This window comes from Antechinus flavipes, chromosome 2 (assembly GCF_016432865.1).
Source record: "Antechinus flavipes isolate AdamAnt ecotype Samford, QLD, Australia chromosome 2, AdamAnt_v2, whole genome shotgun sequence".
NCBI lineage: Eukaryota > Metazoa > Chordata > Mammalia > Dasyuromorphia > Dasyuridae > Antechinus > Antechinus flavipes.
Window position 1 is genome coordinate 41,851,555 of NC_067399.1, and position 25,960 is coordinate 41,877,514.

At 44.0% G+C, this 25,960-nt stretch overlaps 1 protein-coding gene, 1 long non-coding RNA gene and 2 other non-coding genes across 5 annotated transcripts in view; 1 reads left to right on the top strand and 3 right to left on the bottom strand.

The window, feature by feature from the left end:
• Positions 1-912: 912 nt before the first annotated feature.
• Positions 913-3,112, bottom strand: LOC127552357 (uncharacterized). Its single transcript, XR_007951339.1, has 2 exons — positions 2,773-3,112; positions 913-2,045 (listed from the first exon to the last, which is right to left on the bottom strand). It is a non-coding gene; the product is annotated as an uncharacterized LOC127552357 (long non-coding RNA).
• A 5,046-nt stretch (positions 3,113-8,158) lies between these two features.
• Positions 8,159-25,960, top strand: part of VAC14 (VAC14 component of PIKFYVE complex) — a 99,084-nt gene continuing 81,282 nt past the window's right edge. The window contains exons 1-7 of one of the 2 annotated variants that reach the window (XM_051974610.1): positions 8,159-8,559; positions 23,120-23,270; positions 23,508-23,675; positions 24,495-24,557; positions 24,958-25,065; positions 25,199-25,308; positions 25,719-25,825. In XM_051974610.1, the coding sequence (XP_051830570.1) occupies positions 8,456-8,559; positions 23,120-23,270; positions 23,508-23,675; positions 24,495-24,557; positions 24,958-25,065; positions 25,199-25,308; positions 25,719-25,825 (811 nt within the window). In that variant the 5' untranslated portion in view covers positions 8,159-8,455. The remainder of the gene's footprint in view (positions 8,560-23,119; positions 23,271-23,507; positions 23,676-24,494; positions 24,558-24,957; positions 25,066-25,198; positions 25,309-25,718; positions 25,826-25,960) is intronic. The other variant, XM_051974609.1, reaches the window with a different exon arrangement.
• TRNAG-GCC (transfer RNA glycine (anticodon GCC)) lies at positions 20,071-20,141 on the bottom strand. The gene has a single exon. It is a non-coding gene; the product is annotated as a tRNA-Gly (tRNA).
• On the bottom strand, positions 20,604-20,674 carry TRNAG-GCC (transfer RNA glycine (anticodon GCC)). The gene has a single exon. It is a non-coding gene; the product is annotated as a tRNA-Gly (tRNA).

Here is a 25,960-nt window from a genome sequence, read left to right on the forward strand (position 1 = left end):
TATAGATTATAAAGAATAAGAAACTAGAAATGGTCCTTGACTCTCTGGAGAGGGCTCACTCCTTTCAGAATCTGAGAGACCATTTCAAAGTAGAAGTACCAAAATCAGACATTGTTCATGCATCTTATATTTGATTTTATTCTGTAACTATATTCAATATTCTATGTAACAAACCCAAGTCTCCTCTTGAGTAGAAAAGCTCTTCAGTTCAAAAGTTCAGTCTGTCTCTCTCTCTCTCTTTCTCTCTCTCTCTCTCTCTCTCTCTCTCTCTCTCTCTCTCTCTCTCTCTCTCTCTCTGTGATACCAAAGACTTAAGCTTTCCTATAATCACTGTTAAAGAAAAATTCTGTTCTCAATACTCTTGTAAAACATAAAGTCTTTTGTAAGGCATGAGGAAAGTGCTTGAAAATGTGACTTAAAAGTTGTCTGCTTGACCTAAACTAATCCTGGCCTGCTTAATTTGGATCCCGCCCTATAATTAAAACACAAAAACATACAAAAACTTATATGAAAACAATTCCATCTACCATGAATACATGGAATGTGCGTATACTTAAGGATAACACAAAATCCAGCTTTTGTTGTGAGAGAACTCAGCGGGTATCACATCCAAAGAGCAGCCCTAAGTGAAACAAGGCTGGCAAATAAAGGCCGGCTTCCCAACGTTGGAGCTGGATATGAATTTTTTCTGGAGTGGTTACAGTGATGTTTTGCCATTAATACTAATCTAGCCAAAAAATTTGTATTACTCTCAAAAGGAGTGAATGACAAATTCATTACAATGTGATTGCCACTTGTAGGAAAGCATCATACCATCATCATCAATATGATAAATTCTGGTAAATTTTTAAAAGAAAATTGTTTATGATTTCCTAGAGACTCCCATCATCAGTGTACTGAAAGAGAGCAAGCTTATAATCCTGTGTGATTTTAATGCCACAGTAGACACAGACTATCAGACATGGTAGAGTCCTTGGGAGGACTGAAGTTGGAAATGGCAGCAGGTCATCTCATTATCTTTTTACCAACACTGTCTTCCATTTACCCAAATGCAATAAAACTTTATGGGTACATCCTCACAGCAAACATTAGCATTTGATAGACTATCTTATTGTAAGGAGAAGAGACAAATAGGACTTTCATGTCCTATTTGAGTGATAAAGATGATACTCAGGAGGGAGATGAAACAGATTATATATAGATTTAACCTCTTCAACTAAATATTCGAATTCCACAAAAGCAGCAGCTCCAAGGCAAGATGATTAGACTTAAAATCAATACATTAGAGTACTTCTCTGAGCAGGAACAGTTATTAATAGGAAGGGAAGGCTGAGCCAACATAGGGTTGGCAACAGTGGAACAGAAAAGGAACGGGCAGTTTTAAGAGATTTGGTGTACAGCCCTGCATTTCCTCATCTGTGCCAGAACATTTGCAAATAGCATGAAGGGGAAATTCAGAAGCTGATGAATTAAAAACTGACAGGAAAGAATTTCCCAGTAAGCTAGTTTATCTATCTCTAAAAAGGCAGCATTTAACTCCATCAAAAGTAAAGTGCAAGTGAAGCTTAAGGAGATGCAGGATTCTTGCCCCAGTAAGAAGGCAAATGAAATTAAATTTTTATGTTGATAGTAGTAATCCAAAATTCCTTAACCCTATATTTATGAGCTAAAGATTTATGGTGTATCTCAACTATGCAGCACTAATGGAGCCACATTAGTGAGATAAGGACATGATCCTGGAGAGATGGGCTGAGTATTTCCACAGCATTTTCAATAATCTTTCATCAACCAATGCTGAAACCATTGACCATATATCTCAGGTTTAAGTCAGTCCTTCTCTAGTCAAACTTCCAAATGAAGAGGTTTTCAGTGTCTTTTAAGAAGTTCCCCTTGTATGACAAAGCACCTGATGCTGATTCTATTCTAGCTGAGATTTACGGGGTAGAGATTCACTGCTCATACAAAAGCTGATTGAAATCTTCCGTGTTATATGACAAGAAGTGGTTATTCTTCCCAGGAGTTCAAGGACACTCCGTTTGCTATTTCTGTAAAGAAAAAGGAAATAGATTGTCCTGTGATGATCGCTGGGAGATCTCCTTTTAGTCATTGCCAGCAAGATTCTTGCTAGGGACCTCCTTCACCTGAAAGATAGTCATCTACCCAAGAGTCAGTGTGGCTTCTGAAAGAGACACTGGTGTTGCTGCCTGACAGCCCCAGGAAAAATGCCAGGAACAAAACGTATGCAACGTTCACTGATCTGACCAAGGCTTTTGATACTGTCGGTCATGAGTGCTTGTGAATAATTCGGCAAAATTCGGTTACCCAGAGAATTTCACCCATCTTGTTATGTTTGCAAGGGTTCTAGATAATGGATGATGCTCTCATCTTTCCCAGTCACCAATGGTGTGGAGCAGTGCTTGCTCCCATGTTTTTTTAGCCTGATATTTTCAGTAGTATTGCCAGATGGTTTCAAAAACAGCATCAAGGTCAGCTACTGCACTGATGTAAATTAATTATTTAACTTGAAAAGGCTATAAGCCAACACTAAAGTGGAGAGAGAGTTGGTGAATGACTTTTTGTTCCTAGTTGATTGTGTGTTCAATGCAGCCTCTGAGGCTGAGATGCAACAAAATATGGATCAATCCCCTCCACTTGTTTGTCCTAACAATTAACTTCAAGAAAACAGATTCTCTGCCAGCCAACTAATTGTGCATGGAAACATAAATTTTAGCAAATGGAGAAATTTTGAATGCTGTGGATAAATTCACTTACCTTGGCAGTATAATTTCCAGGGCTGTCTCCATCGATAATGAGGCTGACACACATATTGCCAGAGCTAGCTCAGTGTTTGGAGACTCTAAAGAGAAGTGTGGAAGAAAAGAAGTATTAGGCTGATTACCAGACTGCGGGTCTACAGAGCCATTGTGCTGACCTCATTGCTGTATCCTGAGGAACCTGTGTTCCAGCGCCATACCAGGAAACTGAACCACTTCGTTTGAATTGTCTTAGGAAGAATCTGAAGATCACCTGACAAGATAAGGTACTGGACACCGAGATCCTTCCTGGAACAAAACTGCAGAGAGCATGAGTCCAGCAGGCTGGTCACGTTGTTCGAATGCCTCAAAGACTATTTCATGTAGAACTCACATAAGGCGTGTTTGTGTGGAGGTCTGAAGAAGTGATATAAGGGTCTCTCAGGTCTCTCAGGGTCTCTCTCAAGAACTTTGGAATCGATCGTATGCTATGGGAGACATTGCATCAAGAGTTATCTTCAGTCCTGGGTTTACTTTTTCTTATGACTTTAACGCAGTGAGCCAAGAGGAGGTCCATTGCCACTTTGAGATCCTCCCTCTGCTCTTATGATTGGCTGAAATCTATTTTAAGCAAACTTTATACATATATATGTATATATATGCATATATGTGTGTATACATATATATTTGTTTATTTCTATATAGGTGGAGACAGGAAGATTAAAATCTAATTCAGATCTATTCTCAGATGCTTCCTGACTGTGGAACCCTGAGCAGATCACTTCACCCTGTCTGCCTCAGTTTCCTCATCTGTAAAATGAGTTAGAGAAGGAAATGGGAATATACTCCAGTCTTTTTGCCAAGAAAACCCCAAATGGGGCCACAAAGAGTTGGAGAGAACAGAAAAAAACAACTGAACAATGAAAAAATATATATATATATATTTATACACATATGTGTGTATACATTATGTGTGTGTATATACAAAACTAGATAAACAGGATACAGTCAAATATATATAGTTGTCTCTATGTATCTCACTGTATCCTCCATCTGTGTGTGTATCATTGTATCCAGATCTTCGTAGCTAACATATCATTCTCCCTCTTATGTAGAGTTCAGTACCTAACATATTCCTTTCCTTTAAATTCATTGGCTGTTCTCAAACAAGGGCAGCTCCCCCAAATAACATGATGGGGCCCTCAGACAAGACTACCAGAGTTTAAGACAGAGTATTCACATCCATCCAAAGCCATAGCTTATAGGCTACCACTGATGCATATTCCTTTATTATTCAGTCATAAGAAATAGTTCAAGTTTAAAGCATTAAATGAAATGGTACAGTAAGAGGGGTATCAATAAGATATGTTTCATGCATGCACATGTGTGCACACACAAATCTGGAATGCTTTAAACTTTACCTCTGCCTCTTGGAATCAAAAACTTTATTGGAGCTTTAGATTCCACTCAGACATCATCTCTTATGTAAAACCATTCCTGAAATTCTTTTATGCTATATTGAGATATTTTGCATTTTATAACTAGTGAGAGAATAGATGCTTTTCTGGGCTATTTTTCCATCTCCACTGCTTAACAATGTGGTTTGCACATTGTAGGCATTTAATAAATGACTTTTGAAATGAAATTAAATGATTTCGAGTTTCATGTGTTACAGTGAACTAAAGGGAATGTCTTTTGCCTTTCTTTGCCTGTATTTCTAGCATTAAGCACCTAGTGGATGCTTCGTAAATGATAGGTGACTTACTTCACCTAACAAAATGGGAATAGTAAACACCTAAGAAGAAAGGGCAAAAACTCCTTTTCTTATAGAAACTTATAGAAAGGTAGGCACTGTACTAAGCATTTTATGGTTATCCCATTTGAACTTCACAACAACCCCAGGAAGTAGATGCTATCCTTATTATTTCCATTTTATAGATAAGGAAATTGAAGTAAATAGATTACATGACTTACCCAGGTTTACACAGCTAGCTAGGAAGTGTCTGAGGCTGAATTTGAATGAACATCTTCCTGCCTCCAGCCCCAGCAGTCTGTGCACTGTGAAACCTCAGTATCCCTGAAGGACCTAACCCAAGAACTAGCCAGCCTCTTTTTGAGTTAGGGCATTTGATTGTTATCTTTAATAAAGAATTTGTTCTTAATCTAATCTAGAATGTGATTTTCAGGGACAAGCAAGCAAAAGTGCAGTCCTAATTTCAAAGAAGTATCAGAAACATTTCTTTACTGCAGCAATGGAACTCCATTTTTCCTCCAAAAGTATTTAGTTAAACTTTCAGAAGAACCCAGAGGAAGAAGCAGAAGTGAAAAGATGAAATATTGGATTGTAGTCAAACTGAAATGAAATAAACACACAAAGGGAAGAGTCAAGTCTCTGCAGCCCAGAAAGCTCAGAGTTATCCCCAATGATGTTAGGGTGAGTTTTTTTCTTATAATGTTTCTAAGTTTCCCATAGTGACGATACTAAAGCTATAAAGATGAGAAAGTTGGAAATAATCTTGCAGGACTATTTGGCTTTGGGGGGGGGAAAGGAAATCATTAAGCAATATATTTTTTTGCAAGGGAACACTGTTCCTTCCAAGTTGTTAGCCTTCATTAGGCACATTCATTAAGTTAGTTTGTTTAAAAGCTATATAACCACAGAAACTCTAGTATAAACCAGTCTTTGAGTAATGATCATTTTCTAAGTGGCAACATAGAGAGCCTTCAGCTCCAGTCTCTTCTTCTTTCTCCCCTGCCTCCACTCCTTGCCTCACCTCTGCCTCAGATCCACCCTTTCAACTTCCTTCTCATCCTGACTAAGCATCTTCTCCTGGGCCAGCAGAGAAAGGTAACACCTACAGAGCCAGGAAGTTCACAAAGACCTTTGGACTAGATAAGAAGCTACTTGCTGCTTGAAAGATCTGTGCCCTTATGGGGCTAAGTGCACTGAGTCAAAAAAGCTAGACAGTTTGTGCTGGAAACATGCTAATTACCGAGGATAGGCAACCATTCAACCCAAAAACAATGATTTAATAATGAAATACAGTTATCAATTATGGTTATATAAATACAATGTAATTACAGTTATGCAGTTTAAAATAATTATCTATTATACCATACAGATAAAAATAAATAATTATCCATTACAGTCATATAAATATGGTTTAAAATAATGGAATACAGTTATATAAATAGTTTTAAGATAATGAAATACATTCATAAAAATATTTTCTTTAAAAATGACCTCATTTAAGATGAGGAAAAGTTATTGATACAGCATCATAGTTACTAATGTAATCCTCATATCTGCCCTCCTTATGGGCCACAGAGCCTGGGAATGCCCTAAAGGCATTCTCCATTTCTCTTTGTCTCCCTCAATGTTCCTGCTCAGATGTGCCCATCAAGCACCCCCAACTCCCATTAAGAGGGACACCTACTTCTCTTTCCAGCACATGTCCACAATGCACGGAGGGCCTGAATCTGTTCTCTTCTCCAGTTGAATGGTCACATTCAATTGCTGCCTTTCAGGGAAAGCACTTCTATAGAGTGATTGTGTCTTCTTTGGGTTTCCACTTATGCTATCCTTTCTGATAAATGATAATAAAAAAATTACTTTTAGTTTGTTGGGAGGATAAATTGTTTTCAGGAAGAATATAATGAATATTGCCAGTAGGGGAAAAAATTCTCTGGTCTCCTAAATTGAAGGCTAGGAAATGACAAATTAACCCTAAGGGCCAAACTAAGACCATGCTATCAAGGACAAAAAGATGCCTGCTCCCCCAAATATATTTAGTGACCATAATAAATTTCTTCCTTTCACCTGCTCCCTGATGCCAGGACAGGCCACTTCCCTCCTTTTTTCAATTCTGATTATAATTTACTACATATTTGCAGGGTCTGTCCAAGATTTTATTTCACCATATACCTACACACACACATACAGAGACACCCATATATGGATGAATTTTATGGGTTTATCAATCCAACTGCGTATCATAGTTTGTACAATAGGCATTTCTCATCCAGTTTGTTTTTTCTGTGTGGATAGTCTTTTCAGTGACTATAGAACTCATTTAGGAGGCCATTAAACATTCCAGGGTCAGTTCAATCAGCACAATGTTATAGGCAAATAGGAGCTTCTCGAAGATCTCACCAGTGGGCATTTCTGGGCTTCTCTTTTCTTATTATAGTAACATAGCACTTTAAGGTTTAAAAATCATTTTCCTATGTTATCTCATTTGTTATTCATAACAACCTTGGGAGGTAGATGTTATTACTATCCCCTTTTTTATAGGGCAGGAAGCAGCGATTAAATGACTTGCCCAAAGTCAAACAACCATGCATTTGAGGCAGAGTTTGGAGTCTTCTTGACTCTAGGCCCAGTGCTTTTCCAGCTGCCTTTATGTATAAAATATATACAAAAATATTTATAATAACTTTAAAAAACTGGCAAAGAACTATAATCAATTAAGGAATGGCCAAATTATGGATGGAATGCTATTATGTTGTAAGAAAAGGTACAAAGGTCCGTTTCAGAGAAAACTGGGAAGAGCGAAGTAAGGGGGTCCAGGAGAACCATTTCTGCAATAACCACAGCATTGCAAAGATGAAATCACTTTCAAAGATTTAAGGACTCTAATCAATATAATATCCCACCGCAATGCCGAGGACTTGTGATAAAACCTGCTACCTCCAGCTGACACAAACACCAAGAAGGAGAATGGGAGATTCGTGAGACAGAAGGAGTAACACCAGCTGTGTGAGAATTCCTCGGGCCAGATTGTGCAGATTTGTCAGGAGAGCTTTATTGTCTTTTGGTGGCAGTGTGGAATGGGTAGGAGAGTAAATGAATAATTGTGATTTGAAATTTTAAGTAAAGTAAAATAAAAGTTGCCCCGAGTGGGCCTGAAGTCAGGGAGATCCACGTCCAAAGCCAGCCTAAGAGAGTTCGTAGATGCGTGACCTTGGGCTCTTTGGTTAACCTCTGCCTCAGTTTCCTCATCTGTGAAATGGGGATGATAGCACCTGCTTCCCAGCCTCTTTATGAAGGGCCGGTGAGTTCATGTGCTTTGCAAATCTCAAAGCGCTAAGGAGATGCTTGTTGTTGTGTCAAAACCATAACGACTGCGGGGTCCATCCCTGTCTAAATCTCCAAATCCCCCAGAAACCTCTTCTCCATCTCAGTCTCACGCCACCGAGACTCAGCCACGTGCTGGAAGGAAAATTGAAGGGCCGTCCGGGTCAGAGGCGGTGCGTCTGGCGTCAGGGGCGTGGCCTGGCTCGGCAGGGGCGTGGCCTGGCTCGGCAGGGGCGTGGCCTGGCTCGACAGGGGCGGATCTGAAAGCGGTAAGGAGGCGGGGCTTCGAGCTGCGGAAAGCGGAAGCGGCCTCGAGCGGATCATGTGACTCGAGTAACATGGCTTCCGCCCCGTGAACCGCTGTCCGAGCCGGAGCTTCAGGCAGCACCGGAGCGAGAACCCCTGTAGCCGGACGGTCCCCGGGCGCGCGAGCCGCGGAGTGCGCACGCGCGGGAGGCGGGCCCCGGAGCTGCGAGAGCGCCGGGGCGAAGGAGGCGGCGGCGGCGCCCATGAGGCAGCGGCAGCGTGGGGCGGGCGAGCGCGGAGCCAGAGCCGCAGACGTCCCCGCCGGGCCCCCGGGGCCCCGCTCCTTGTCCCCGTCCTCTCGCTCGTCCTCGCCGCAGCCATGAACGCGGAGAAGGACTTCGCGCCCCTCACGCCCAACATCGTGCGCGCCCTCAACGACAAGCTGTACGAGAAGAGAAAGGTGGCGGCGCTGGAAATCGAGAAGTAAGAGGCGTCCGGAAGCCAGGGTTCCCGGGGGGGGGGGAAAACGGCGGGGGGGGAGAAACGAGGGGGGGTAAGGAGAGGGGGGCAGCTCCCGGTCCCACTCCTCCGAGGTCGCGAGGCGTTGTTGGAGGAGTGGCGCTGGAGAGAGCAGGGGCATTGTTGGTGGAATGAAACTGGAGGGGGAAATGTGCACAGGTGCATTGTTGGAGGAGTGGGACTGGGGAAACAGGCGCATTGTGGGTAGACTGGAACTGGGAGAACTTGAGCTGGAAGAAAGGAGATGGCATTGTTGGTGCAATTGAGCTGGAGAAAAGGAGGTACACCAATACGTTGTTGGAGGAAGGGGAGCTGAGGGAAAGCAGGTGCATTGTTGGTGGAATGGAACTGGAAGAAAGGAGGTGCATTGTTGGTGGGGTAGAGTGGAGCTGGAGGAAAGCAGGTGCATGATTGGTGGAATGGAGCTGAGGGAAAGGAGGTGCACTGTTGGAGGAGTGGAGTGAAACTGAGGGAAAGAAGGTGCGTTGGTGCATGGTTGGAGGAGCTGGGGAAAGCAGGTGCATTGTTGGTGGAGTCGAGTGGCTCTGAGAGAAAGGAGGTGCACTGTTGGTGGAGTGGAGCAGAGCTGAGGGAAAGGAGGCTCATTGGCACCTTGTTGGAGGAGTGGAGCTGGGAGTAAGCAGGTCTTGGAGTAGTCTCAGAAAGTCACTGGACTGACACTGAACAGAGGCCGTGGAGCAGACGGAACCTGCCCAAGTCCCGGTGTCCACGGCCCTTGAACAATTTAATAGTTCTGAGCTTCATAGGGAACCGCAGAGGCTCGTCAGGGCCTTTAATTAGTGCATATTACACGTTGTGCAGGGTTTTTCTTTATTTGACAGATCAGAAAACTGAGACTTGTAGAGGTGGATCATTTGTCCTGGGGCCTCAAGGATTCCAAGCCTTGTATTCTTTCCAGCTGGTTTTTCCTGTCTCTTTCTTTGGCTTTATGAGCTGCCATTCTTTTGCCATTGGGGACTTTCCATTTTATGGGTTTGCTCTAAAAGGTAGTTGTCTCTTTTCCTGTCCCTGTTTCTCCCCCCCAAACTTAGGGTGCTCTGGGAAGCACTGTCCCAAAATGCTGCATTTAGGCAGCAGCTCCCCTGCAAATGAAAAAAATTACAACGAACTTCTACTTGTATTACCCAAGAACTAGACAAGTGAATGAATAACTCCGGCTTAGCTAGCGCTCTCCAGCACTTAGCACCCGGTGGTAGGCGCTTAATTGTTGCTTGTCCATCATTCTGGAAGCGGCCATGACATCAGGGAGGTGATATCATGATATGCAGGTAAATTGGATTTAAGTCAGGGAGGGCTGGGCAAGGTCATCTGCCTCAGTTTCCCTTCCAGAGCCTTCTAGATCCAGTGGCCAGAGAGAGATCAGGAGATAACCCTTAACAAAAGTTCATTAAAGAAAGTGTTCAGAACCGTTTCTTTTCTTTTACATACAAGGAAAAGAGGTTCACGGAGGTTAAAAATAAATGTCAGAGCCAAAATTTGAACCCGACTTTCAACTCTTCCTTTTGAACTCTCAGGTTAAGAGAGTAAGAAATCAGTTCTGAAAACTACTTTTTGTTGCTCTCAGTGGGATGATCAGACCTCTGTGTGCTGAGGTCTCTGTATACTCAGAGTGAACATTGTCTGAAGTCGTGCTCCTGTCTCCTGGAAAAGGCATGGTGTTCGATGATAGAGATCTGAGTGTCACCACATATTTGTTTGGGGGAGGGAGGAGAATTGTCACACACAAGAGTCCTAGTGGAATGGTGATTTGGGTAGGGAGCTTCGGAAAGACTCGCTCATCCGTGGGCTTCCTCATTCGTCATCAGTGGCTGGTTTCTGCCCTTACTGCCCGTAGAGAACAGGACAGCTGAGCTGCGCTTGTTCTAAGCAGCTGCTCTCCAGTCCCTTTGGCTCTGGGTTGTTTTTATCGAGCCTTCAAATCTACATTAAGGTTATCATATGATAATTCATTGTTGGAAGCCCAGAGTAGAACCATTCAACGCGATATGTTATTTCTACCTGTGTTCTAAGGAGTCTTTCTCTGCCCATTTTCGACGTTGTCTAGCAGCTGCTTCAGTAGTTACTTTTTCAAAGCCTTTAAATGCTCTGGTATGCTCCACATAACTCTCATGTGACTTAAAAGCCACAAATGAGTCAGAGTCACAGCAGTTACTCATTTCCAGTAACTTTGAGTCTAAAAGTGATTGTGGATTGCTTGTGGACGTATTTACCTTTCGGTTTACTTTGGTTTTATTTATTCTCCAGACAGGATGGTCTTCCAAACTGAGAGCCCTAGGGACGGCAGAGGTCCTCTGATCTCATCTCCTTTTAGAAACAGTTTGTCAGCATTCAGAATAGAGTGGTGCTGGGGATGGTCCTTAGATCAGGGAAGAAAGTGAGCCTGGTTCTCCAGTGACAGGATCAGATGCCTGTGTGACTTCTGATTTTGAGAATGTTTGGGGCATTTGTGTACCATATTTCCCTTTGTGGTTCTCTGCCGAGATCATTGCTTTGGAGTTGCTGAGGCAGTGGAACCCAGTGTCTGTCAGGTCTGAGGCACCACTCAGGCTAATTATGAGAGGTGAGAAGGGCTTAAAAGCTAAACCCACAGCTGTGGCACTTGAATAAAATCTAGGTTCTGTGTGCCTACCATAATCTGGGCTATTTTGAGGAATGGAGCAGCCCTTAGGCAGTGTGAAGCCTTGGGACCCAAGGGTGGCTGTTAGGGGGCCATAATTCCATTTGCCTCCAGCAGCAGCTCTGCTTACTTTCTAGCCCCATTTTGACAGGAATTGAGGAGAAGAAACCAAAACTCTATTCATTGGAGGTAGCTTAGTACAGAGGCAGGTGCTCAGCTTGTGCTCTAGAGAGCTTTGGGTCCCACTCCCAGCTCCCTCACTTTTCCTTGGAGGCAGTCTACTTAGCCCATCTGGGTCTCACTTTTCTCGTGGGAATAAGAACTTGCAATACCTAGCTTTCTCATGGATTGTCAGGAAAATGCTTAATAACACATGTAAATATGGATTGTTGTTCTAGAATCTAGAAACTGGAAGGGTTTTTATTTTAACCCTGACATCATGAAACCATGTGGTAAGTTGGGTATGCTAAGTGCCCAGTAAACATTTGTGGAGCATCTCCAGCATTCAAGGCTGTTCTGTTATCTTTGTTTCATTCTCCCTCAGATTTCTCCTCCATATCCTCCAAACCTCTTTCCAGAGGGTAAGGTATTTTGGACTAAGATTTGAGTGCGTCTATCTTGGCTTTGATGGGAATACCACCTTTCATGGGATAATAGGAGAAAGTCATTTTCAGGATCTGGTCACATCATTAATTAGTCATTGTACTGAAAGAAATAAAAAAGTTTTCACTTGGTTTTCTTGGCTTCTGTCCATTAAAATATTGATTCATATCCCATGTCTAGAATCCTTTGTAGCACTATGGAACATATAAAGAAGATGACTTGATCCCTGCTTCAAGAGCTGTACAATCTAGAAGGAGGCATAAAGTATCTATTTACATAATATTGAGACAGGGCAGGTACAATAGGGACAAAATCCCATGGCTTTGGCAAGAGTAATCACATGTTTATGTAGCACATTTTAAGGTTTGTGGGTTGCATTTTACAATCACATTTGTTTGTAATCACAGTCACAGCCGCTCTTGAGTGATAGTACCTTTCATTTTGCAGATGAAGGTACTTAAGTTTCATACACTTTAAGTGATTTTCCAGAGGTTCCCTTAGAACCACACTATCTCCTGCTACCAAGTCTAGAATCTTTTCCACTTTAATTTTTGTCATAGGAAAGGAACAGTTAGGGAAAGAAGTACCCATAGGAAGAAAACACTAGCCCACAATCCCAATTTTGAACTGGTTGGTCACAAACTTGGCTCTTGTTGCATCCCCGGTGACTAGGAGAAAATAGCCCATTTTGTGTTAATGAGGAACAAACTTAACTCATAAGGAAATTCTCAGTCCTGCATGTTCTAAGGACATACTCAACTGAAAAACTCTGTATAGGACTTGTTGGGACCCAAAGCTTTGACTCTTAAAATCCTACAAAAGGCCCATCAGAGAAGTTCCATTTATGTCTTTTTCTAGAGGTTGTAGTGAAAGGACTCGGGAGTTGTAGTGAAAGTGAAAGAACCTGTTGTAGGATCATAGAAAATAATAACACATGTGACTTCTGAAGCCATCTAATCCCACTCAGAGATGGTCAGTTACATGTCTGAAGTCATTCAGACAGCAAATAGCAGAGCCAGGACTCAGATTCAGCCTCTTGCTCTCATTGGGCTGCCCTTGGGGGCTCATCAGCTCAGAGATCCAAAATGTCTTTTCTCTCCTTAGTCTCCAGCTTCAGACTCCTCACCCCCAGCTGTCATCACAGTTTGTCAAATCCTTGCATCTAGAGAATGTTCAATAAAGGTGCAGTTGGTTAACTTCTAGACCTTTGGAGCAGAGTTACAAAAGGGGACAGTTTCTAGCTTTTCTAGTTCATTCATTTGAACTTGATGACATGTGGAAACCAAATCTGAATCTCCTAGCAAAGCAGGCAAAGGTTGTCCCAGGTTCTCCAGGGAAGTCTCAGAGAAATGATTGGCTCTGGAAATCTGCTACAAACCTTGTTTTGGAAAGTGTTGTTTTAAGAGTCATACCTGAATCCCTGAACAACCAAGAGAGCGGGAAGAGCAAAATTTGAGACCCAAATCTGCCAAAGAAGGCAGCTGCTTGCACCATTCTTGCAGTTTTTTTTTTTTTTTAATCAATACTGTTATGAGTGTTGAACTCCAAAGGGTTTTGTCTATTTAAGCTGTCACTTCTATTCCTATAAAATGTAAGCTCTCTGAGGGGAGGGAATAGTTATTTTTGTCTTCTATCCCCAGAACCTTAATATAGTGTTTTTATTGCATTATGTTATTTATTTATTTATTTATTTATTTTTTTTGGTAATTGAATTGAGTGATTGTGTCTCTTTGATTCTTGTCTTGGTTAAATGGGTCTCTGGTTATCAGGAAAGATCATGAATTTTCCTATTAAAGCCACAAAGACTGGTCTGAAAACCTATAGCTTTTTTCATTGCTTTTCCTGGTTGGCAAGGCAATTCATTAAAAATATGCATAAAATTGGCACTGTGTGGGAAAATTAGTAAGGATTTATAGATTGGTTATTAACAATATAGTTTTATCATTTAGGGCAGTGATTCCAAACTTTTTGTTCTCATGACTCCTTTATATTCAAATTACTGAACTCCAGATTTGTTTGTGTAAGACATATATATTGATGGCTACTGTGTTAGAAATTTAAAAAATTAAATTTATTATTTTAAAAGAATAATAAACTTATTTGTAAATTTTATGAAAAATATTTTTTTCTCAAAATAAAAACATTTAATGAGAAAAGTAGCATTGCTTTATATATTTTTGCAAATCTCTAATGTTTGGTTAATAGACTACAATTATATTGTCATATCTGCTTTTATATTCAATCTAGTGTGATGTTGTTTTGTTTGAAATATTTTAAGAAAATTCATTATCATATAAATACATACTGTAGTTGAAAAGGGAAGAACTCTTTAAAAGGGCAAATAATGTCCCCTGAAGAAAGGGAGGGAATCTCTGTTGAGAACACGTTGAGAACGTGTTGAGAACTACTAATTCTCCAATTTATTACAGTTGGAATGACTACATTTAATTTTAGTGAAATTTGCAGATGAGGTGTTTAAATTGAAAATAAGAAAGATAGCTGAGCCATCAAATTATAGAAACAGAAGAAGCCTAAGACGTATCCTAATCTTCTACCCTATTTGTGAATTTTGAAAATTCTTAAAAATGTGTCACCGAGAATCCAACAAAACACTCCAGATGTTATTTGGCCAGCATAGAATAAATTGCAAATCCTTATTTCCTTGTTCTAGATAATATCCTTTCGTTAATATAGCTGGAGGCATAATGGGCAGTTTTTGACAGCCACATTATATTGCATGTAGATTAATACAGTCAGATGAAAAGGCTGATTTAAAAAAAAAAAGAATTATTAAGTTATTTCTCTTCTATTTTCTACTTATGCAATTAATCTTTTTGCCTTAAGTATAGGACTTTATAAGTTAGCTCTAATAAATGCTAGGTTCAGCTTTTCATGGTCATTGTGAGGCTGTCATCCTAGGTATGTATTGTCCATTCCACTCTGTGGGAACCACAGGTAGGGTAAGCACGCCATTTAGATCTTCTAAATCTACAAGAAAATTGTGCAACAGGAAACAACTCTGCAGTACTGCTGGAAAGAGAGAGACAAGAGAGTGACTCTGGCTTCAGGTCACCTCCTGGAACTTGTGCCATTTCTTACACCTTCAATAGGAGCAGTCTACCCAAAACGCTGTCTTAAGCCCTTTTCTCCCTCTGCCTTTGTTCCCTTATGTTGTTGTTCAGTCATTTAGTTGGGTCTGGCTCTTTGTGACCCCATGAACCACAGCACAGCTTTTGTCCTCCTCTCTATCTATTTCTGTCTCTTTATTTTTTCTCTGCTTCCATATTCACTGCTTCCATAACACACTCTATCTTATCTTCTGCTGTTCTCCTTTAGCCGTGTGTGTGTCTGTGTGTCTGTGTGTGTGTGTGTTTGTGTCTGTGTGTCTGTGTGTCTGTGTCTGTCTGTCTGTGTGTGTGTGTTTGTGTCTGTGTGTGTGTGTGTTTGTGTCTGTGTGTGTGTGTGTCTTGACCATATCTCTACAGCCCAGCCTGAGCTCTGACTCCACATCTCCACTTGCCTGCTGGACATTTCCACCTGCTTGTCCTATCAGCACCTCTCAAAATCAGGCTGTGGCCATTATCTCACCCCCTCCCAAGTCCTCACTTCTCAGCCACCCAAGCTTCCCTTTCCTTCACTCTCTAGAGTCTGGCTTTCGTTAGTTCCTAAGTCTTGTCAATTCAGCCTTCTCAGCGTCTCTGACCCCCATCTCCTCCCATCTCACCATGACCACTTTTTAGCTGTACAATTGGAATAATCTCCCGATTCAGAACTTCTTCATGCGAGTCCATGGATTTAAAAAAAAAAGGGGGGGGGTGTTTGGTTATTGGATTTCAGTAGGATTGATGTCCTTTGTAACCCTGCTTTGTTTTATGTATTTAAAAGCATTATTCAGAGAAGGCATCCATCTCTAGGCTCCTCCGGCCCATTCAAGGTGTCCATAACACCAAAGAAGCCCTGCTGTGTTTGCACTCCTTGACACCCTCTCTCCCCTTTTCTACTTCACACTTTAGCCATCTGCCAGGACAGAATTACTAAGGCATAGGCTCGGCTGGAGCATTTCCCTGCTCAGAAACTTTCCGGGCTTCCAGGATAAAACCCCAGTCTGACATGTGTGGCCTGGGCGGTCTGGCCCTGTTCTGCCTCTCCAGGTTAATTTCACATTCATCCTCTCCCTAGTCTAGACTTGAGGCAGAGTGCTGGCCAGGGCCAAGAAGTTCTGAGTTCAAATCCCATCTCAGACACTTACTCACAGAGGAAGATTTGGAGATGACTCAACAACAAAAAGCAGGAATCATAACAGCAAATAGCAACCTGTGAGGTCCCACTGGGGACCCAATTGGCCAATTCCTGTTGGACAAAGCAACTCCTTCTTTCCTTCTGAGGAGGTCTTGCATAGCTAGGTGGGCTGTCTGTAAGCCTAGTTAATCTGAGGCAAGCAGGGAGGAGTACTGATAGAATTATAAGTGGACTTTTTGGTTTGGGTTAGGCCTTTTGTTCAAGTGGGCTTTATTACAGCTCTACTCCAGGTGGAGGTCTCTGGGAACCCCATGTTACTATATCCAATCAGAAAGCTAAGTTAAGATATCAAATTCCCAGGTTATATTTTCCCTATAAAAGGATTTATTCACTAACTAACTTTTCTTGGAATCTAGCCTGCTAATCAGTAGCATACTTTGCCTCCTAGCATCTTTCTCCTTGCTATAGTTAACTCTTTTAGAGTGCTAAGTCCCTTTTATGGTTAGCTCTGGCATAATCCCCACCTCACAATGTCTTCCCCGTAATGAAACTTCCTCCTTGTTACTGCTAAGGAACTTGTCCTCTCCTTTGTTAATTGCTAAAACCCTTTTCCTTGCTAAAAACTCTTATGGATTTAGCCCACTCTTAGCAGCATAATGAATCTTTACCCCTTGATTTAGAGGTTTGTGTCTGTAAACTCTTTTGATATAACCTGTGACCCCAGCCCATAATCCCAATATAGTTTTAAGTTATCATGCCCCACACCCCATCATTTGATGGCCAAACGTCAACATTTGATAACCCACTACAGGGAGAATCTGATAGTTATGGGGATCCATAACTTCAGCATTTCCTTCCTTCCTCCTTTCCCTCCTTTTTCTTACTCCTGTCCCTCTGTCCATATAAGGAATAAGGACCGTTTCTAGCCCTTTCCCCACACATGGAGGTGAGCAGTGCTATCCTTAAAAGGCTGCTCTGAGTCCCTAGGGGCTACTGAGTCCCACTGCTGCTTCAAGTGAGAAGCTGACCCTATGTTCTGGGTTCAACTTTGTGCAGTTGTGACTCCCAGTATATCCACACCACAGAGAGTGCCTCTCACTTGCCCATCACCACAGGACTTTGAGATAGGTAAAAATGGTAAGATTGTATGCATGATGTCTTTTGATTTGTGCATAAATTGATTTTAAGTGAGACAAAGTTGCTCTTTTCCAGTCATCACAGGCCAGTGGCAGGAATATTTTATTAAGGAGATTCTGAAGGTGGGAGTTATACTAGATTGACTAGAAGTTCTTTCCAATATAAAGTATCTTTGCTCTAGTGATGAGAATTTTAAAACATCCCCCTCTGACTTCACTCATACTTTGTTCTGACTTCACTTATTATTTCCCTAGTCTCTCTCTGAGCATCTGGTACAATGATAAGCCTCCTTTTTTTTTCTCAGATTTTATTTTTCCAATTACACATAAAAATAATTTTCAGCATTCATTTTTGTAAGATTTGAGTTACAGATTTTTTTCTCTCTCACTTCCTTACTTCGCTCTTCCCCAGAAGAGCAAGCAATCTAATATTATAAGTTATATTTACACAGTCATTTTAAACATGTTTCCATATTTAGCATGTTGTCAAAGAAAAATCAGACGCCCCCCCAAAAAAAAACCCATAAGAAAGAAAAGGCCTTTCTCCCTGCCTCCCCCTACTCCCCCCCCCAAAAAAAAAGAGTTAAAAATAGTATGCTTCAATTCACATTAAGTCACCTTAGTTCTCTCTCTGGATGCAAAAAGCATTTTCCATCCCAAGTCTGTTGGAATTGTCTTGAATCACCCCATTGTTAGAAAGAGCCAAGTCCATGACAGTTGATCATGACACATTCTTGCTGTTCTAGTAAACAATGTTCTCCTGGTTCTGCTCATTTCTGTCAGCATCAGTACATATTTTCCAGTTCTTTGCCAATACAAAGAGTTGTTACATTTTTTTGAATGTATCAGATCCTTTTCCCTCTTTTATGATCTCTTTGGGATACAGACCCAAGAGTGAAACTGCTAGATCAAAGGGTATTCACAGTTTTATAGCCCTTTGGATATAGTTCCAAATTGCTCTCCAGGACCAATAATGCATTAGTGCCTCAGTTTTCCCACATCCCCTCCAACATTTGCCATTATCTTTTCCTGTCTTAACCAAATTTGCTAGTATGAAGTGGTACCTCAGAATTGTTTTAACTTACATTTCTCTAATCAGGAGTGCTTGAGAAGTTTTTTTTTTTTAATATGACTATAAATGGCTTTAATTTCTTCATCTGAAAATATATCTGTTCATATCCTTTGACCATTTATTAATTGGGGGAATGACTAGTTTTCTTAAAAATTTGAGTCAGTTCTATATATATTTTAGAAATGACACCTTTATCAGAAACACTGCTGTAAAAAATTTTCTCAACTCTCTGCTTCCCTTCTAATCTTGGCTACACTGGTTTTGTTTGTGCAAAATTGTTTACATGTAATCAAAATTATCCATGTGTAATGTTTTTCTTTGGCTATAAATTCCTCCCTTCTCCAAAGATCTGACACATAAATTTTCCCATGCTATCCTAATTTGCTTTTAGTACTCTATATTACATATAAAATAGATCTGCCTCTAATAGTATTTAGTACATGTAGATTTGATTTCTTGCCCATTAAGTTAAAAAAAGAAATGGTCCAAAGGATGAAGCTAGGAACTTAGAGCCAGTTCCAGTCATCATGATTAATCATATCTGGGCCATATCCATGAATTGGGAATACTAACTCACCATCTAATAGGTCTATTTTTGGAGAATTGACAGGAGAATTGAAACCATTTCTGCATTCGTTTGCTTCAATAGAATTCTTCCCCCTTCTTTGTCTCCCACTACCCACCTTTACTGGAACGGTGTGACTAGGAGAATAGAAAGTATTCTTACTGCTATGTTGAGTATTCCCTACTGGGGGTGGCTTAAGTAGTGTTGTGTGTGCATGCACAAAATGCTTATATTTTGGTCTTGAGTTTCTAGAGGCAGAGTCAGAAGAAAACTCAGAGGTCGTCTTATCTAAACCCTCTTTTTACAGATGAGGAAATTGAGGCATAAATGGCAGAGCAGGGCATCCACAGGCAGCCCTGTACCAAGAGAATCCCATTTCTTTTATCTAATCGTTCCCCTATTGCCCACGTTCTCTTAAAACAGCTCTTTAAATGTGAATCATTGAACCCAGGGGCTTTAAGAGAGCCAAAATGTGGCACTGATTAGCTGGGGGCTGGACTCTGTGAGATGAAAGCACAGACCCTGTGATATTGATAGCATCTGAAGGGTTTAGTCCCCTTTGATGTTTGCTGGCTTGCTCCCAGCTCCTTCCCCAGAGTTTCAGATGCAGCCAATCCCATGGGTACTGAGGGCCTGCCGCTGACAGTGCAAAGGATCGCAGGACTGTGGGTCAGTTCGGCCTAGTTTGGCAGGTTCGGCCCCATCACAGCCCACCAGAGGAATGGATGGGAAAGCATCTCCAGCTGAAGCAAGAGGTTGGCCTTAAAAGGGCTGTGGAGCTGAGGTGGGGAGAAGGAGCCTGAGTACCTTATGCATGCCCAGGCAGATGCTGTAGGGGTACGGCAAGTTGGAGCAGCACAAACTGGGGTGTTAAAAGCAGTCCTAAGTCTTAGCGAAGGCTCAGGGGGAAGAAAAAGCCTCCTCAGTAGATGAAAACATTCCTACCCAATCCCTACGGGGCAGTGTGCGGGAAGGGCCAGAAGAGCCTGGGAGGCAGAGGATATTTCAGAGCCCAGTATGCGCCGGGTGAGGGGGATCCTTTTTTCCCCTGATCCCCACCAATCAAGAACTTCATGTTTCTGTAGCTTCCGAGGAATTGATCTTTTTGTATAAGGACTGTCAAAGAGAAACCAGAAAATATCTTTTAAAAAAAAAATTTATTCAGAACTAAACATAACAGAACTGTTAGGTTTACTTAAAAAAAAAAAAAAAAGTTAGCTGCTGCATTGGCCGGGAATCGAACCCGGGCCTCCCGCGTGGCAGGCGAGAATTCTACCACTGAACCACCAATGCTCCAGCTGTCAGCAGCTGTGCTGGCAGCTCTGTTCCGCCTCTGCCTCCAGCCCGGTGGGCGGAGGCCGGCCCCAGCGTTCTTGTCCAGCTGCCGCATCAGCAGCTGAAGAGCGGGGCTGAAGCTGCGGGGTAAGCGATGGAACGTCCCGCGTGCTGGGCCAAAAACTGGAGTTAGACGCCCGCTTCCCTCGGCTTAAAGGAAAACAAGAACTCTTTGGGCTTTTCCTGCCTTTCACGGTCAACCATAAATCTGTCACTCTGTCCACTGTTCTTTTTCTCATTTGGTCTCCCTTCTGGTGAAAGGAGTGTATGTAGCAAGGGAAGTCAAGGAGGGGAGCAAGGCTGGGGAGTGGTCAGGATTTTTTCCTCCTGGAGTGTGTGTATATACTCATGGACCTGAAGTGTGCAGGGGTTCAAAAGAGCCCTTGTGTTTTCTACGAGTGAGTCGGGGGAAAAACTTGCTGCATTGGCCGGGAATCGAACCCGGGCCTCCCGCGTGGCAGGCGAGAATTCTACCACTGAACCACCAATGCTGCGCTGGGCAGCATCCGCCCTGCCTGCTCACCTCCTTCCCAGCAGCTGCAGGTTTCCCAACTGATCCCTCCGGTTAGGGAAGCAGCTGAAGGACAGGTTTATTAGAGAGACCTGCCCATTCTCAGCTTGGACTGAAAATCTTCCGGGGTTGCTATGGAAATCAGCCACAGCCCAACATGAGGCTCCCCAAAATCATCTCCATAGTCACCCCCGAGGAGAGACTTGCAGAGATTTCCTGGAATCCAAGAGCTCTGCAGAAGGATGGGCCCCTGGGAAAGGGCCCACGCGTCTGTGACTGGGGAGCTTCCCTGGGGCCCGGGGCTCTCTCCAGTTTGGCCTGAACTAGCCCTGCGCTTGACTTGTGGAATAAGCTAGAGAGAAGGGCGTCCGTTTCCATGAGCAGACTGCATCCGGGCACGTGGAGTACTCGGACATGGGCTGAGGGGCCGGCTTTGTCCCTCCTCTGTTAACTTTGTTACCGAGCAGACCCTCCCTCATCCTGCTCACAGACTGTGCCTCGTTTAAAAAGGCTTGTCTCCCCATCCCATCTCTGAGCTGATGAACTCAGCCCTTCCATCTGGGGAAATGCTCTCACCTGCCCTCCACTCAGCAAATCTGTGAAATCTGCCCTGTGCTCCAGACACGCAGGAGAGCAAACCAGAGCCTGAATGGGCGCCACCCTCAGGGGAGGTGTGCACATATACGGAAGAAATATATTTGGGGGGGCAGCTGGGTGGCGCAGTGGCGACAGCACCAGCTCTGGATTCAGGAGGACCTGCGCTCAAATCTGGTCTCAGACACCTAACAGCTGGGTGATCCTGGGCAAGTCACTTACCCCCAATTGCCTCAGGAAAAAAAGGAAAAAGAAATATATGTGGGCAATCATCGCTAATGACTGGGGTGGGCAGGGATACAGACAGGCTTCACGCAGGAGGTGGCACTCGAGCTAAACCATGAAGAATACCAAAGATACTGCAAGGAGAGGGTGAAAGCAGAGATGGAGAGGGCAAGGGAGATGGGGGAGGGGGTAAGTCTGAAAAGACACAGAGGCAGAAGAGAGAATACATGCACGGGAATACCTCTAAAGCTTGGTTGTCTGGAAAAGGCAGTGAGTCTTAATTTAAGCCCAGAAAGCCGTACTGTAAAGGACTTTGAAAGCCAAACAGAGGAGGCTGTGGCTTTGGTTTGGTTTGTTTTTCTGTTTTTGGTTTTGTTTTGTTTTTTCTAGTGGCTACAGAGAGCCATTGGAGTTTCTTAAGCAAGTGACATGGTAAGGGCAATGTCTTAAGGTCAGCATCACAGGGAGATGAATGAGGAGGCTGTGGCAACAGGTTGTCAGGGTTTGAGTGGCACATGTAAGGAGAAAGGCACAGATGGGAGATATAGTTTGAAGGTCACATCTGTGGAACTTGGTGGTTGCTTGGCTGTGGGGCTGAAGGACTCGGGGATTACAAACCTGGGAGGCAGTTCTCCAACAGAAATGGGGAGAGCTTCGAGAAAAGGGGGGATGCTCTCTGAGATGTGTTGAGTTAAGGTGCCAGCAGTACAAGCAGCTGAAAGTACCTGGGGGTATGTGTTGGTGATATGGAACCGGAGCTGGGGGGAGAGGGGGGGGAAATGTAGTAATATAGCCTAGTGTAGAGAGAAAAGCTGGTTGTGATTGTAGATCTGAGGCATCTGAGGGACCAGCTGTTGTTCATGGGAGTAGCTGAGATCAGGAGAACCCGGAGATACCATATCTCTTCTCCAGAAGAGGTGAATGGACTCAGTGCAGAATGAAGCGTGTGTGTGTGTGTGTGTGTGTGTGTGTGTATGTGTGAGAGAGAGAGAGAGACAGAGAGAGAGAGAGAGACAGAGAGTGAGCGCACTTATGACATGACCAATGCAGGAATCTATTTAACTTGACTATACATATTTGCTTTGGTTTCTTGCTTTTTCACTGAGAGAAGGAAGTGTATAAGGGACTGAATTCAGAAGTAAACATAAAAAAAATTTTGATTTTTTTTTTTTTTTAAGGGAGAGAGCCTGTAGAGAGAAGACAAAGGAGCCTTAGATTTTTTTTTTTTTTTCATTTTACTTTAAAGGAACCTATACAAGGTGGGGAAATGACCAGAAAACTGGGAACGAACCTAGACTCCTGATTCCCCTTTCTGAACAAGTCATCCTTCTCCTTTTGCTATACCAGCCCAAAGTGTAGAGCTTCAGCATAGCAGTCTTCCTCCTGACTGCTTGTACTTTTTGCTGGACCAGTGCAAGCTGGCTTCGGATCCGCTGCTTTGCCTCCATGAGGGTTGAATTGGGGGCTTCACTGGCTTCCCTGAACTTTCTGCGGAATTAGGGAAGGAAGGGTAGTGAGAAGAACTATTTTAGGCACGGCCAGGAAAGAGGCTCCTACTTCCAGGCTAGCTTTTGTTCCACCAGCCCTCTCTCCCTTCTGTCCGTAGGCTAGTTCGAGAGTTTGTGGCCCAGAATAATGCAGTTCAAGTTAAACACGTGATCCAGATTCTGTCCCAGGAATTTGCCCTCTCTCAGCACCCTCATAGCCGGAAAGGGGGCCTCATCGGGCTGGCAGCCTGCTCCATTGCATTGGGCAAGGTAGGTCTGGGGAGTCTTCCAGATGTCCCCTGCACACCTCCCTGTGTCCTCCTGCCCTGGGACCATCAGGCTTAGTCGCCGTGCGCAGCCCATACTCCGTCCTAGGAGGCAGACCCTAGACCTGATCCTTACATTCAGCTCCTGAGAACCCCTATTAGGAGGAGCAGAGTGCAGGTGACCAGGAATTGGAGCCCTCATTCACTCTTTGTTTGATCCCTCATTGCCCCCTGCCCCCAGGACTCTGGATTGTACCTGAAGGAGTTGATTGAGCCTGTGCTGACCTGTTTCAATGATGCTGATAGCCGGCTGCGCTACTATGCCTGTGAAGCCCTGTACAACATCGTCAAGGTGGCCCGGGGCTCGGTCCTGCCCCACTTCGATGTGCTTTTTGATGGGCTGAGCAAGGTAAAAAAGGTTTCCCTTTCCCGTGGATCTGGCTGGCTGGCTTCCGGGATGACTTGGTTATCTTGATTAAGTCTTGTAGCTTGTGCTCTTGCAAAGGCCCGCCTTCTGTAGGAAGCCTCTCCTAATAATGTGAGGGGGCAGCTGGTGGGGCAGTGGAGAAAGTGGCAAGGCTGGAGTCAGCAAGACTGAGTTCAGACCCAGCCTCAGACCCTTTCCAGCAGTGTGTGACCCTGGGCGAGTCACTTCATCCCGTTTGCCTCAGTTTTTTTACCTGTAAACTCGGCTGGAGAAGGAAATGGTCAAGAAACCCCCCAAATGGGGTCACTAAGAGTCGGACAAGACTGAAAATTATGGAACGAGCCACACGCGCCCCCTCCCAGCCTCTCTTACACACCTTTCTTGGCCACCCGAGGGGCCTGCTGCGCTGTAGCTGCTGCGGCCTTCAGACATCCCTGTGGGGGCACCGGGGCCCGGCTCTGACCTGCTCTCCCAGGATTAGCTATTTGGGGGAGGCAGGGAGGAAGATAGGGAGACACATGATAATACATTGTGAAGCCTGGGGAGGAAGGGAAAGGATTTGCACATCAGCAGTAATCCACAGTCCCGGAAAGACGAGGATGTTCAGCTCCTTGCTGAGGCTTCGTTTCACCTAACCCTGCTTCTTCTGCCCACTCCCAGGTTCTTCGGGCTTAGGTTCCAAAAATAAAAGACCCTTGAGTTTACTAATGAGCACAAAAGCCCCACCAGTCATTTTTCATTGCCTTCTGCGTCCAGGAAGTTTATGACGTGTTAAATTTGTCTCATTTCCTTGGCTTCCAGTTGGCCGCTGATCCAGATCCCAATGTGAAAAGTGGCTCCGAGCTCCTGGACCGCCTCCTAAAGGTATTTGCCTTCTTGAAGTCTAGTAGCCTTTCACGCCCCGCTCCTTCGCACATGGGTCTCTTTGGCCTTGACAACCATATGTACTGTGTTGTCAGCAAGCGTAAATGTTCCTTGTGACGCACATTCACTTCCCTCCCGACTCTTTCTCAGGAATAGCCCATTAGTTTCTTATGAAATGGATTGTCCTCGATCCTCTTGCTGCTTCCTTCTCTCACATACTTCTTCCTGCCTTTAGATTTCATCCTGCCTTTCCGTGATAACTTGTGGGTAACAGTTCCCCTTGGGGCCTCCTATCCTCGTTGGGTCCCCTTCAGTTCCCTCTCTCCCAGCATGCCTGGGCCCTTGGGTATTTTGGACAGAGGGCGGAGAAGTGGGCATTAAGATCTGCTCTGGCCCACAGGACATTGTGACTGAAAACAACAAGTTTGACCTGGTGAGCTTCATCCCCTTGCTGCGTGAGAGGATTTACTCCAACAATCAGTACGCCCGGCAGTTCATCATCTCCTGGGTGAGTGTGACCACGCTGAGCTGGCTCTGCCCAGGGCCCAGCTCCGGGACGTCACATGGTGGCTCACCTGCAGACCCCAGAAGGCCGCCCGCCTTTGGAGATGGTGACCTCTGTTTGCTTTCTTTTGGCTCAGATCCTGGTTCTCGAGTCCGTGCCTGATATTAACCTGTTAGATTACCTACCTGAGATCCTCGATGGGCTCTTCCCCATCCTGGGAGACAACAGCAAAGAAATACGGAAAATGTGAGTTTGGTGGGTGGTCCAGTGTGCCGGCAGTCAGCGTGCAGGGGGGTCCAGTGGACACTTCTGTATACATGAGCCTCCTTCTGATCTCACCAGCTGTTTCACAATAAATAGGGCAGATCCAGCCCTCTCTTCTCTAGAAACTCTGCGTGGGTCATCTGTCTCCTATAAGCGGTGCCAGCTTGGGAAGGCTAATGGCTGTCTGGCTCATCCACCTTATTCTCCAGTGGAGGAGGCTTAACTGGGAGAAGGTGGAGGGATCGTCCCCAGGTTGTGTCTAAATTATCCCCCCACATTGGCCCCTTCATCCAGTTCTCTTCCCACTGTGTCTGCTGCCACCCCCGATGCCACAAAGCAAAGCCAGGAGGAGTTGAGGCTGTCACAGTTATTGTCCTCTTCTCCCCTGGCAGGTGTGAGGTGGCTCTTGGAGAATTCTTAAAAGAAATTAAAAAGAATCCCTCCAGCGTCAAGTTTGCCGAGATGGCCAACACCCTGGTGATTCACTGCCAGAACTCAGGTGAGTGTTGGGGGGCAAACCCAGGCCCTGGGCGGGATGCCGGGCACTCAGAGGGCGGGCAGGAGCCTTCTTGAGGCTGCCCGTGCAGGAGCGGCCGTGGCTACTGCCCACCTTGCGCACAGAGCGCCAGGGCTT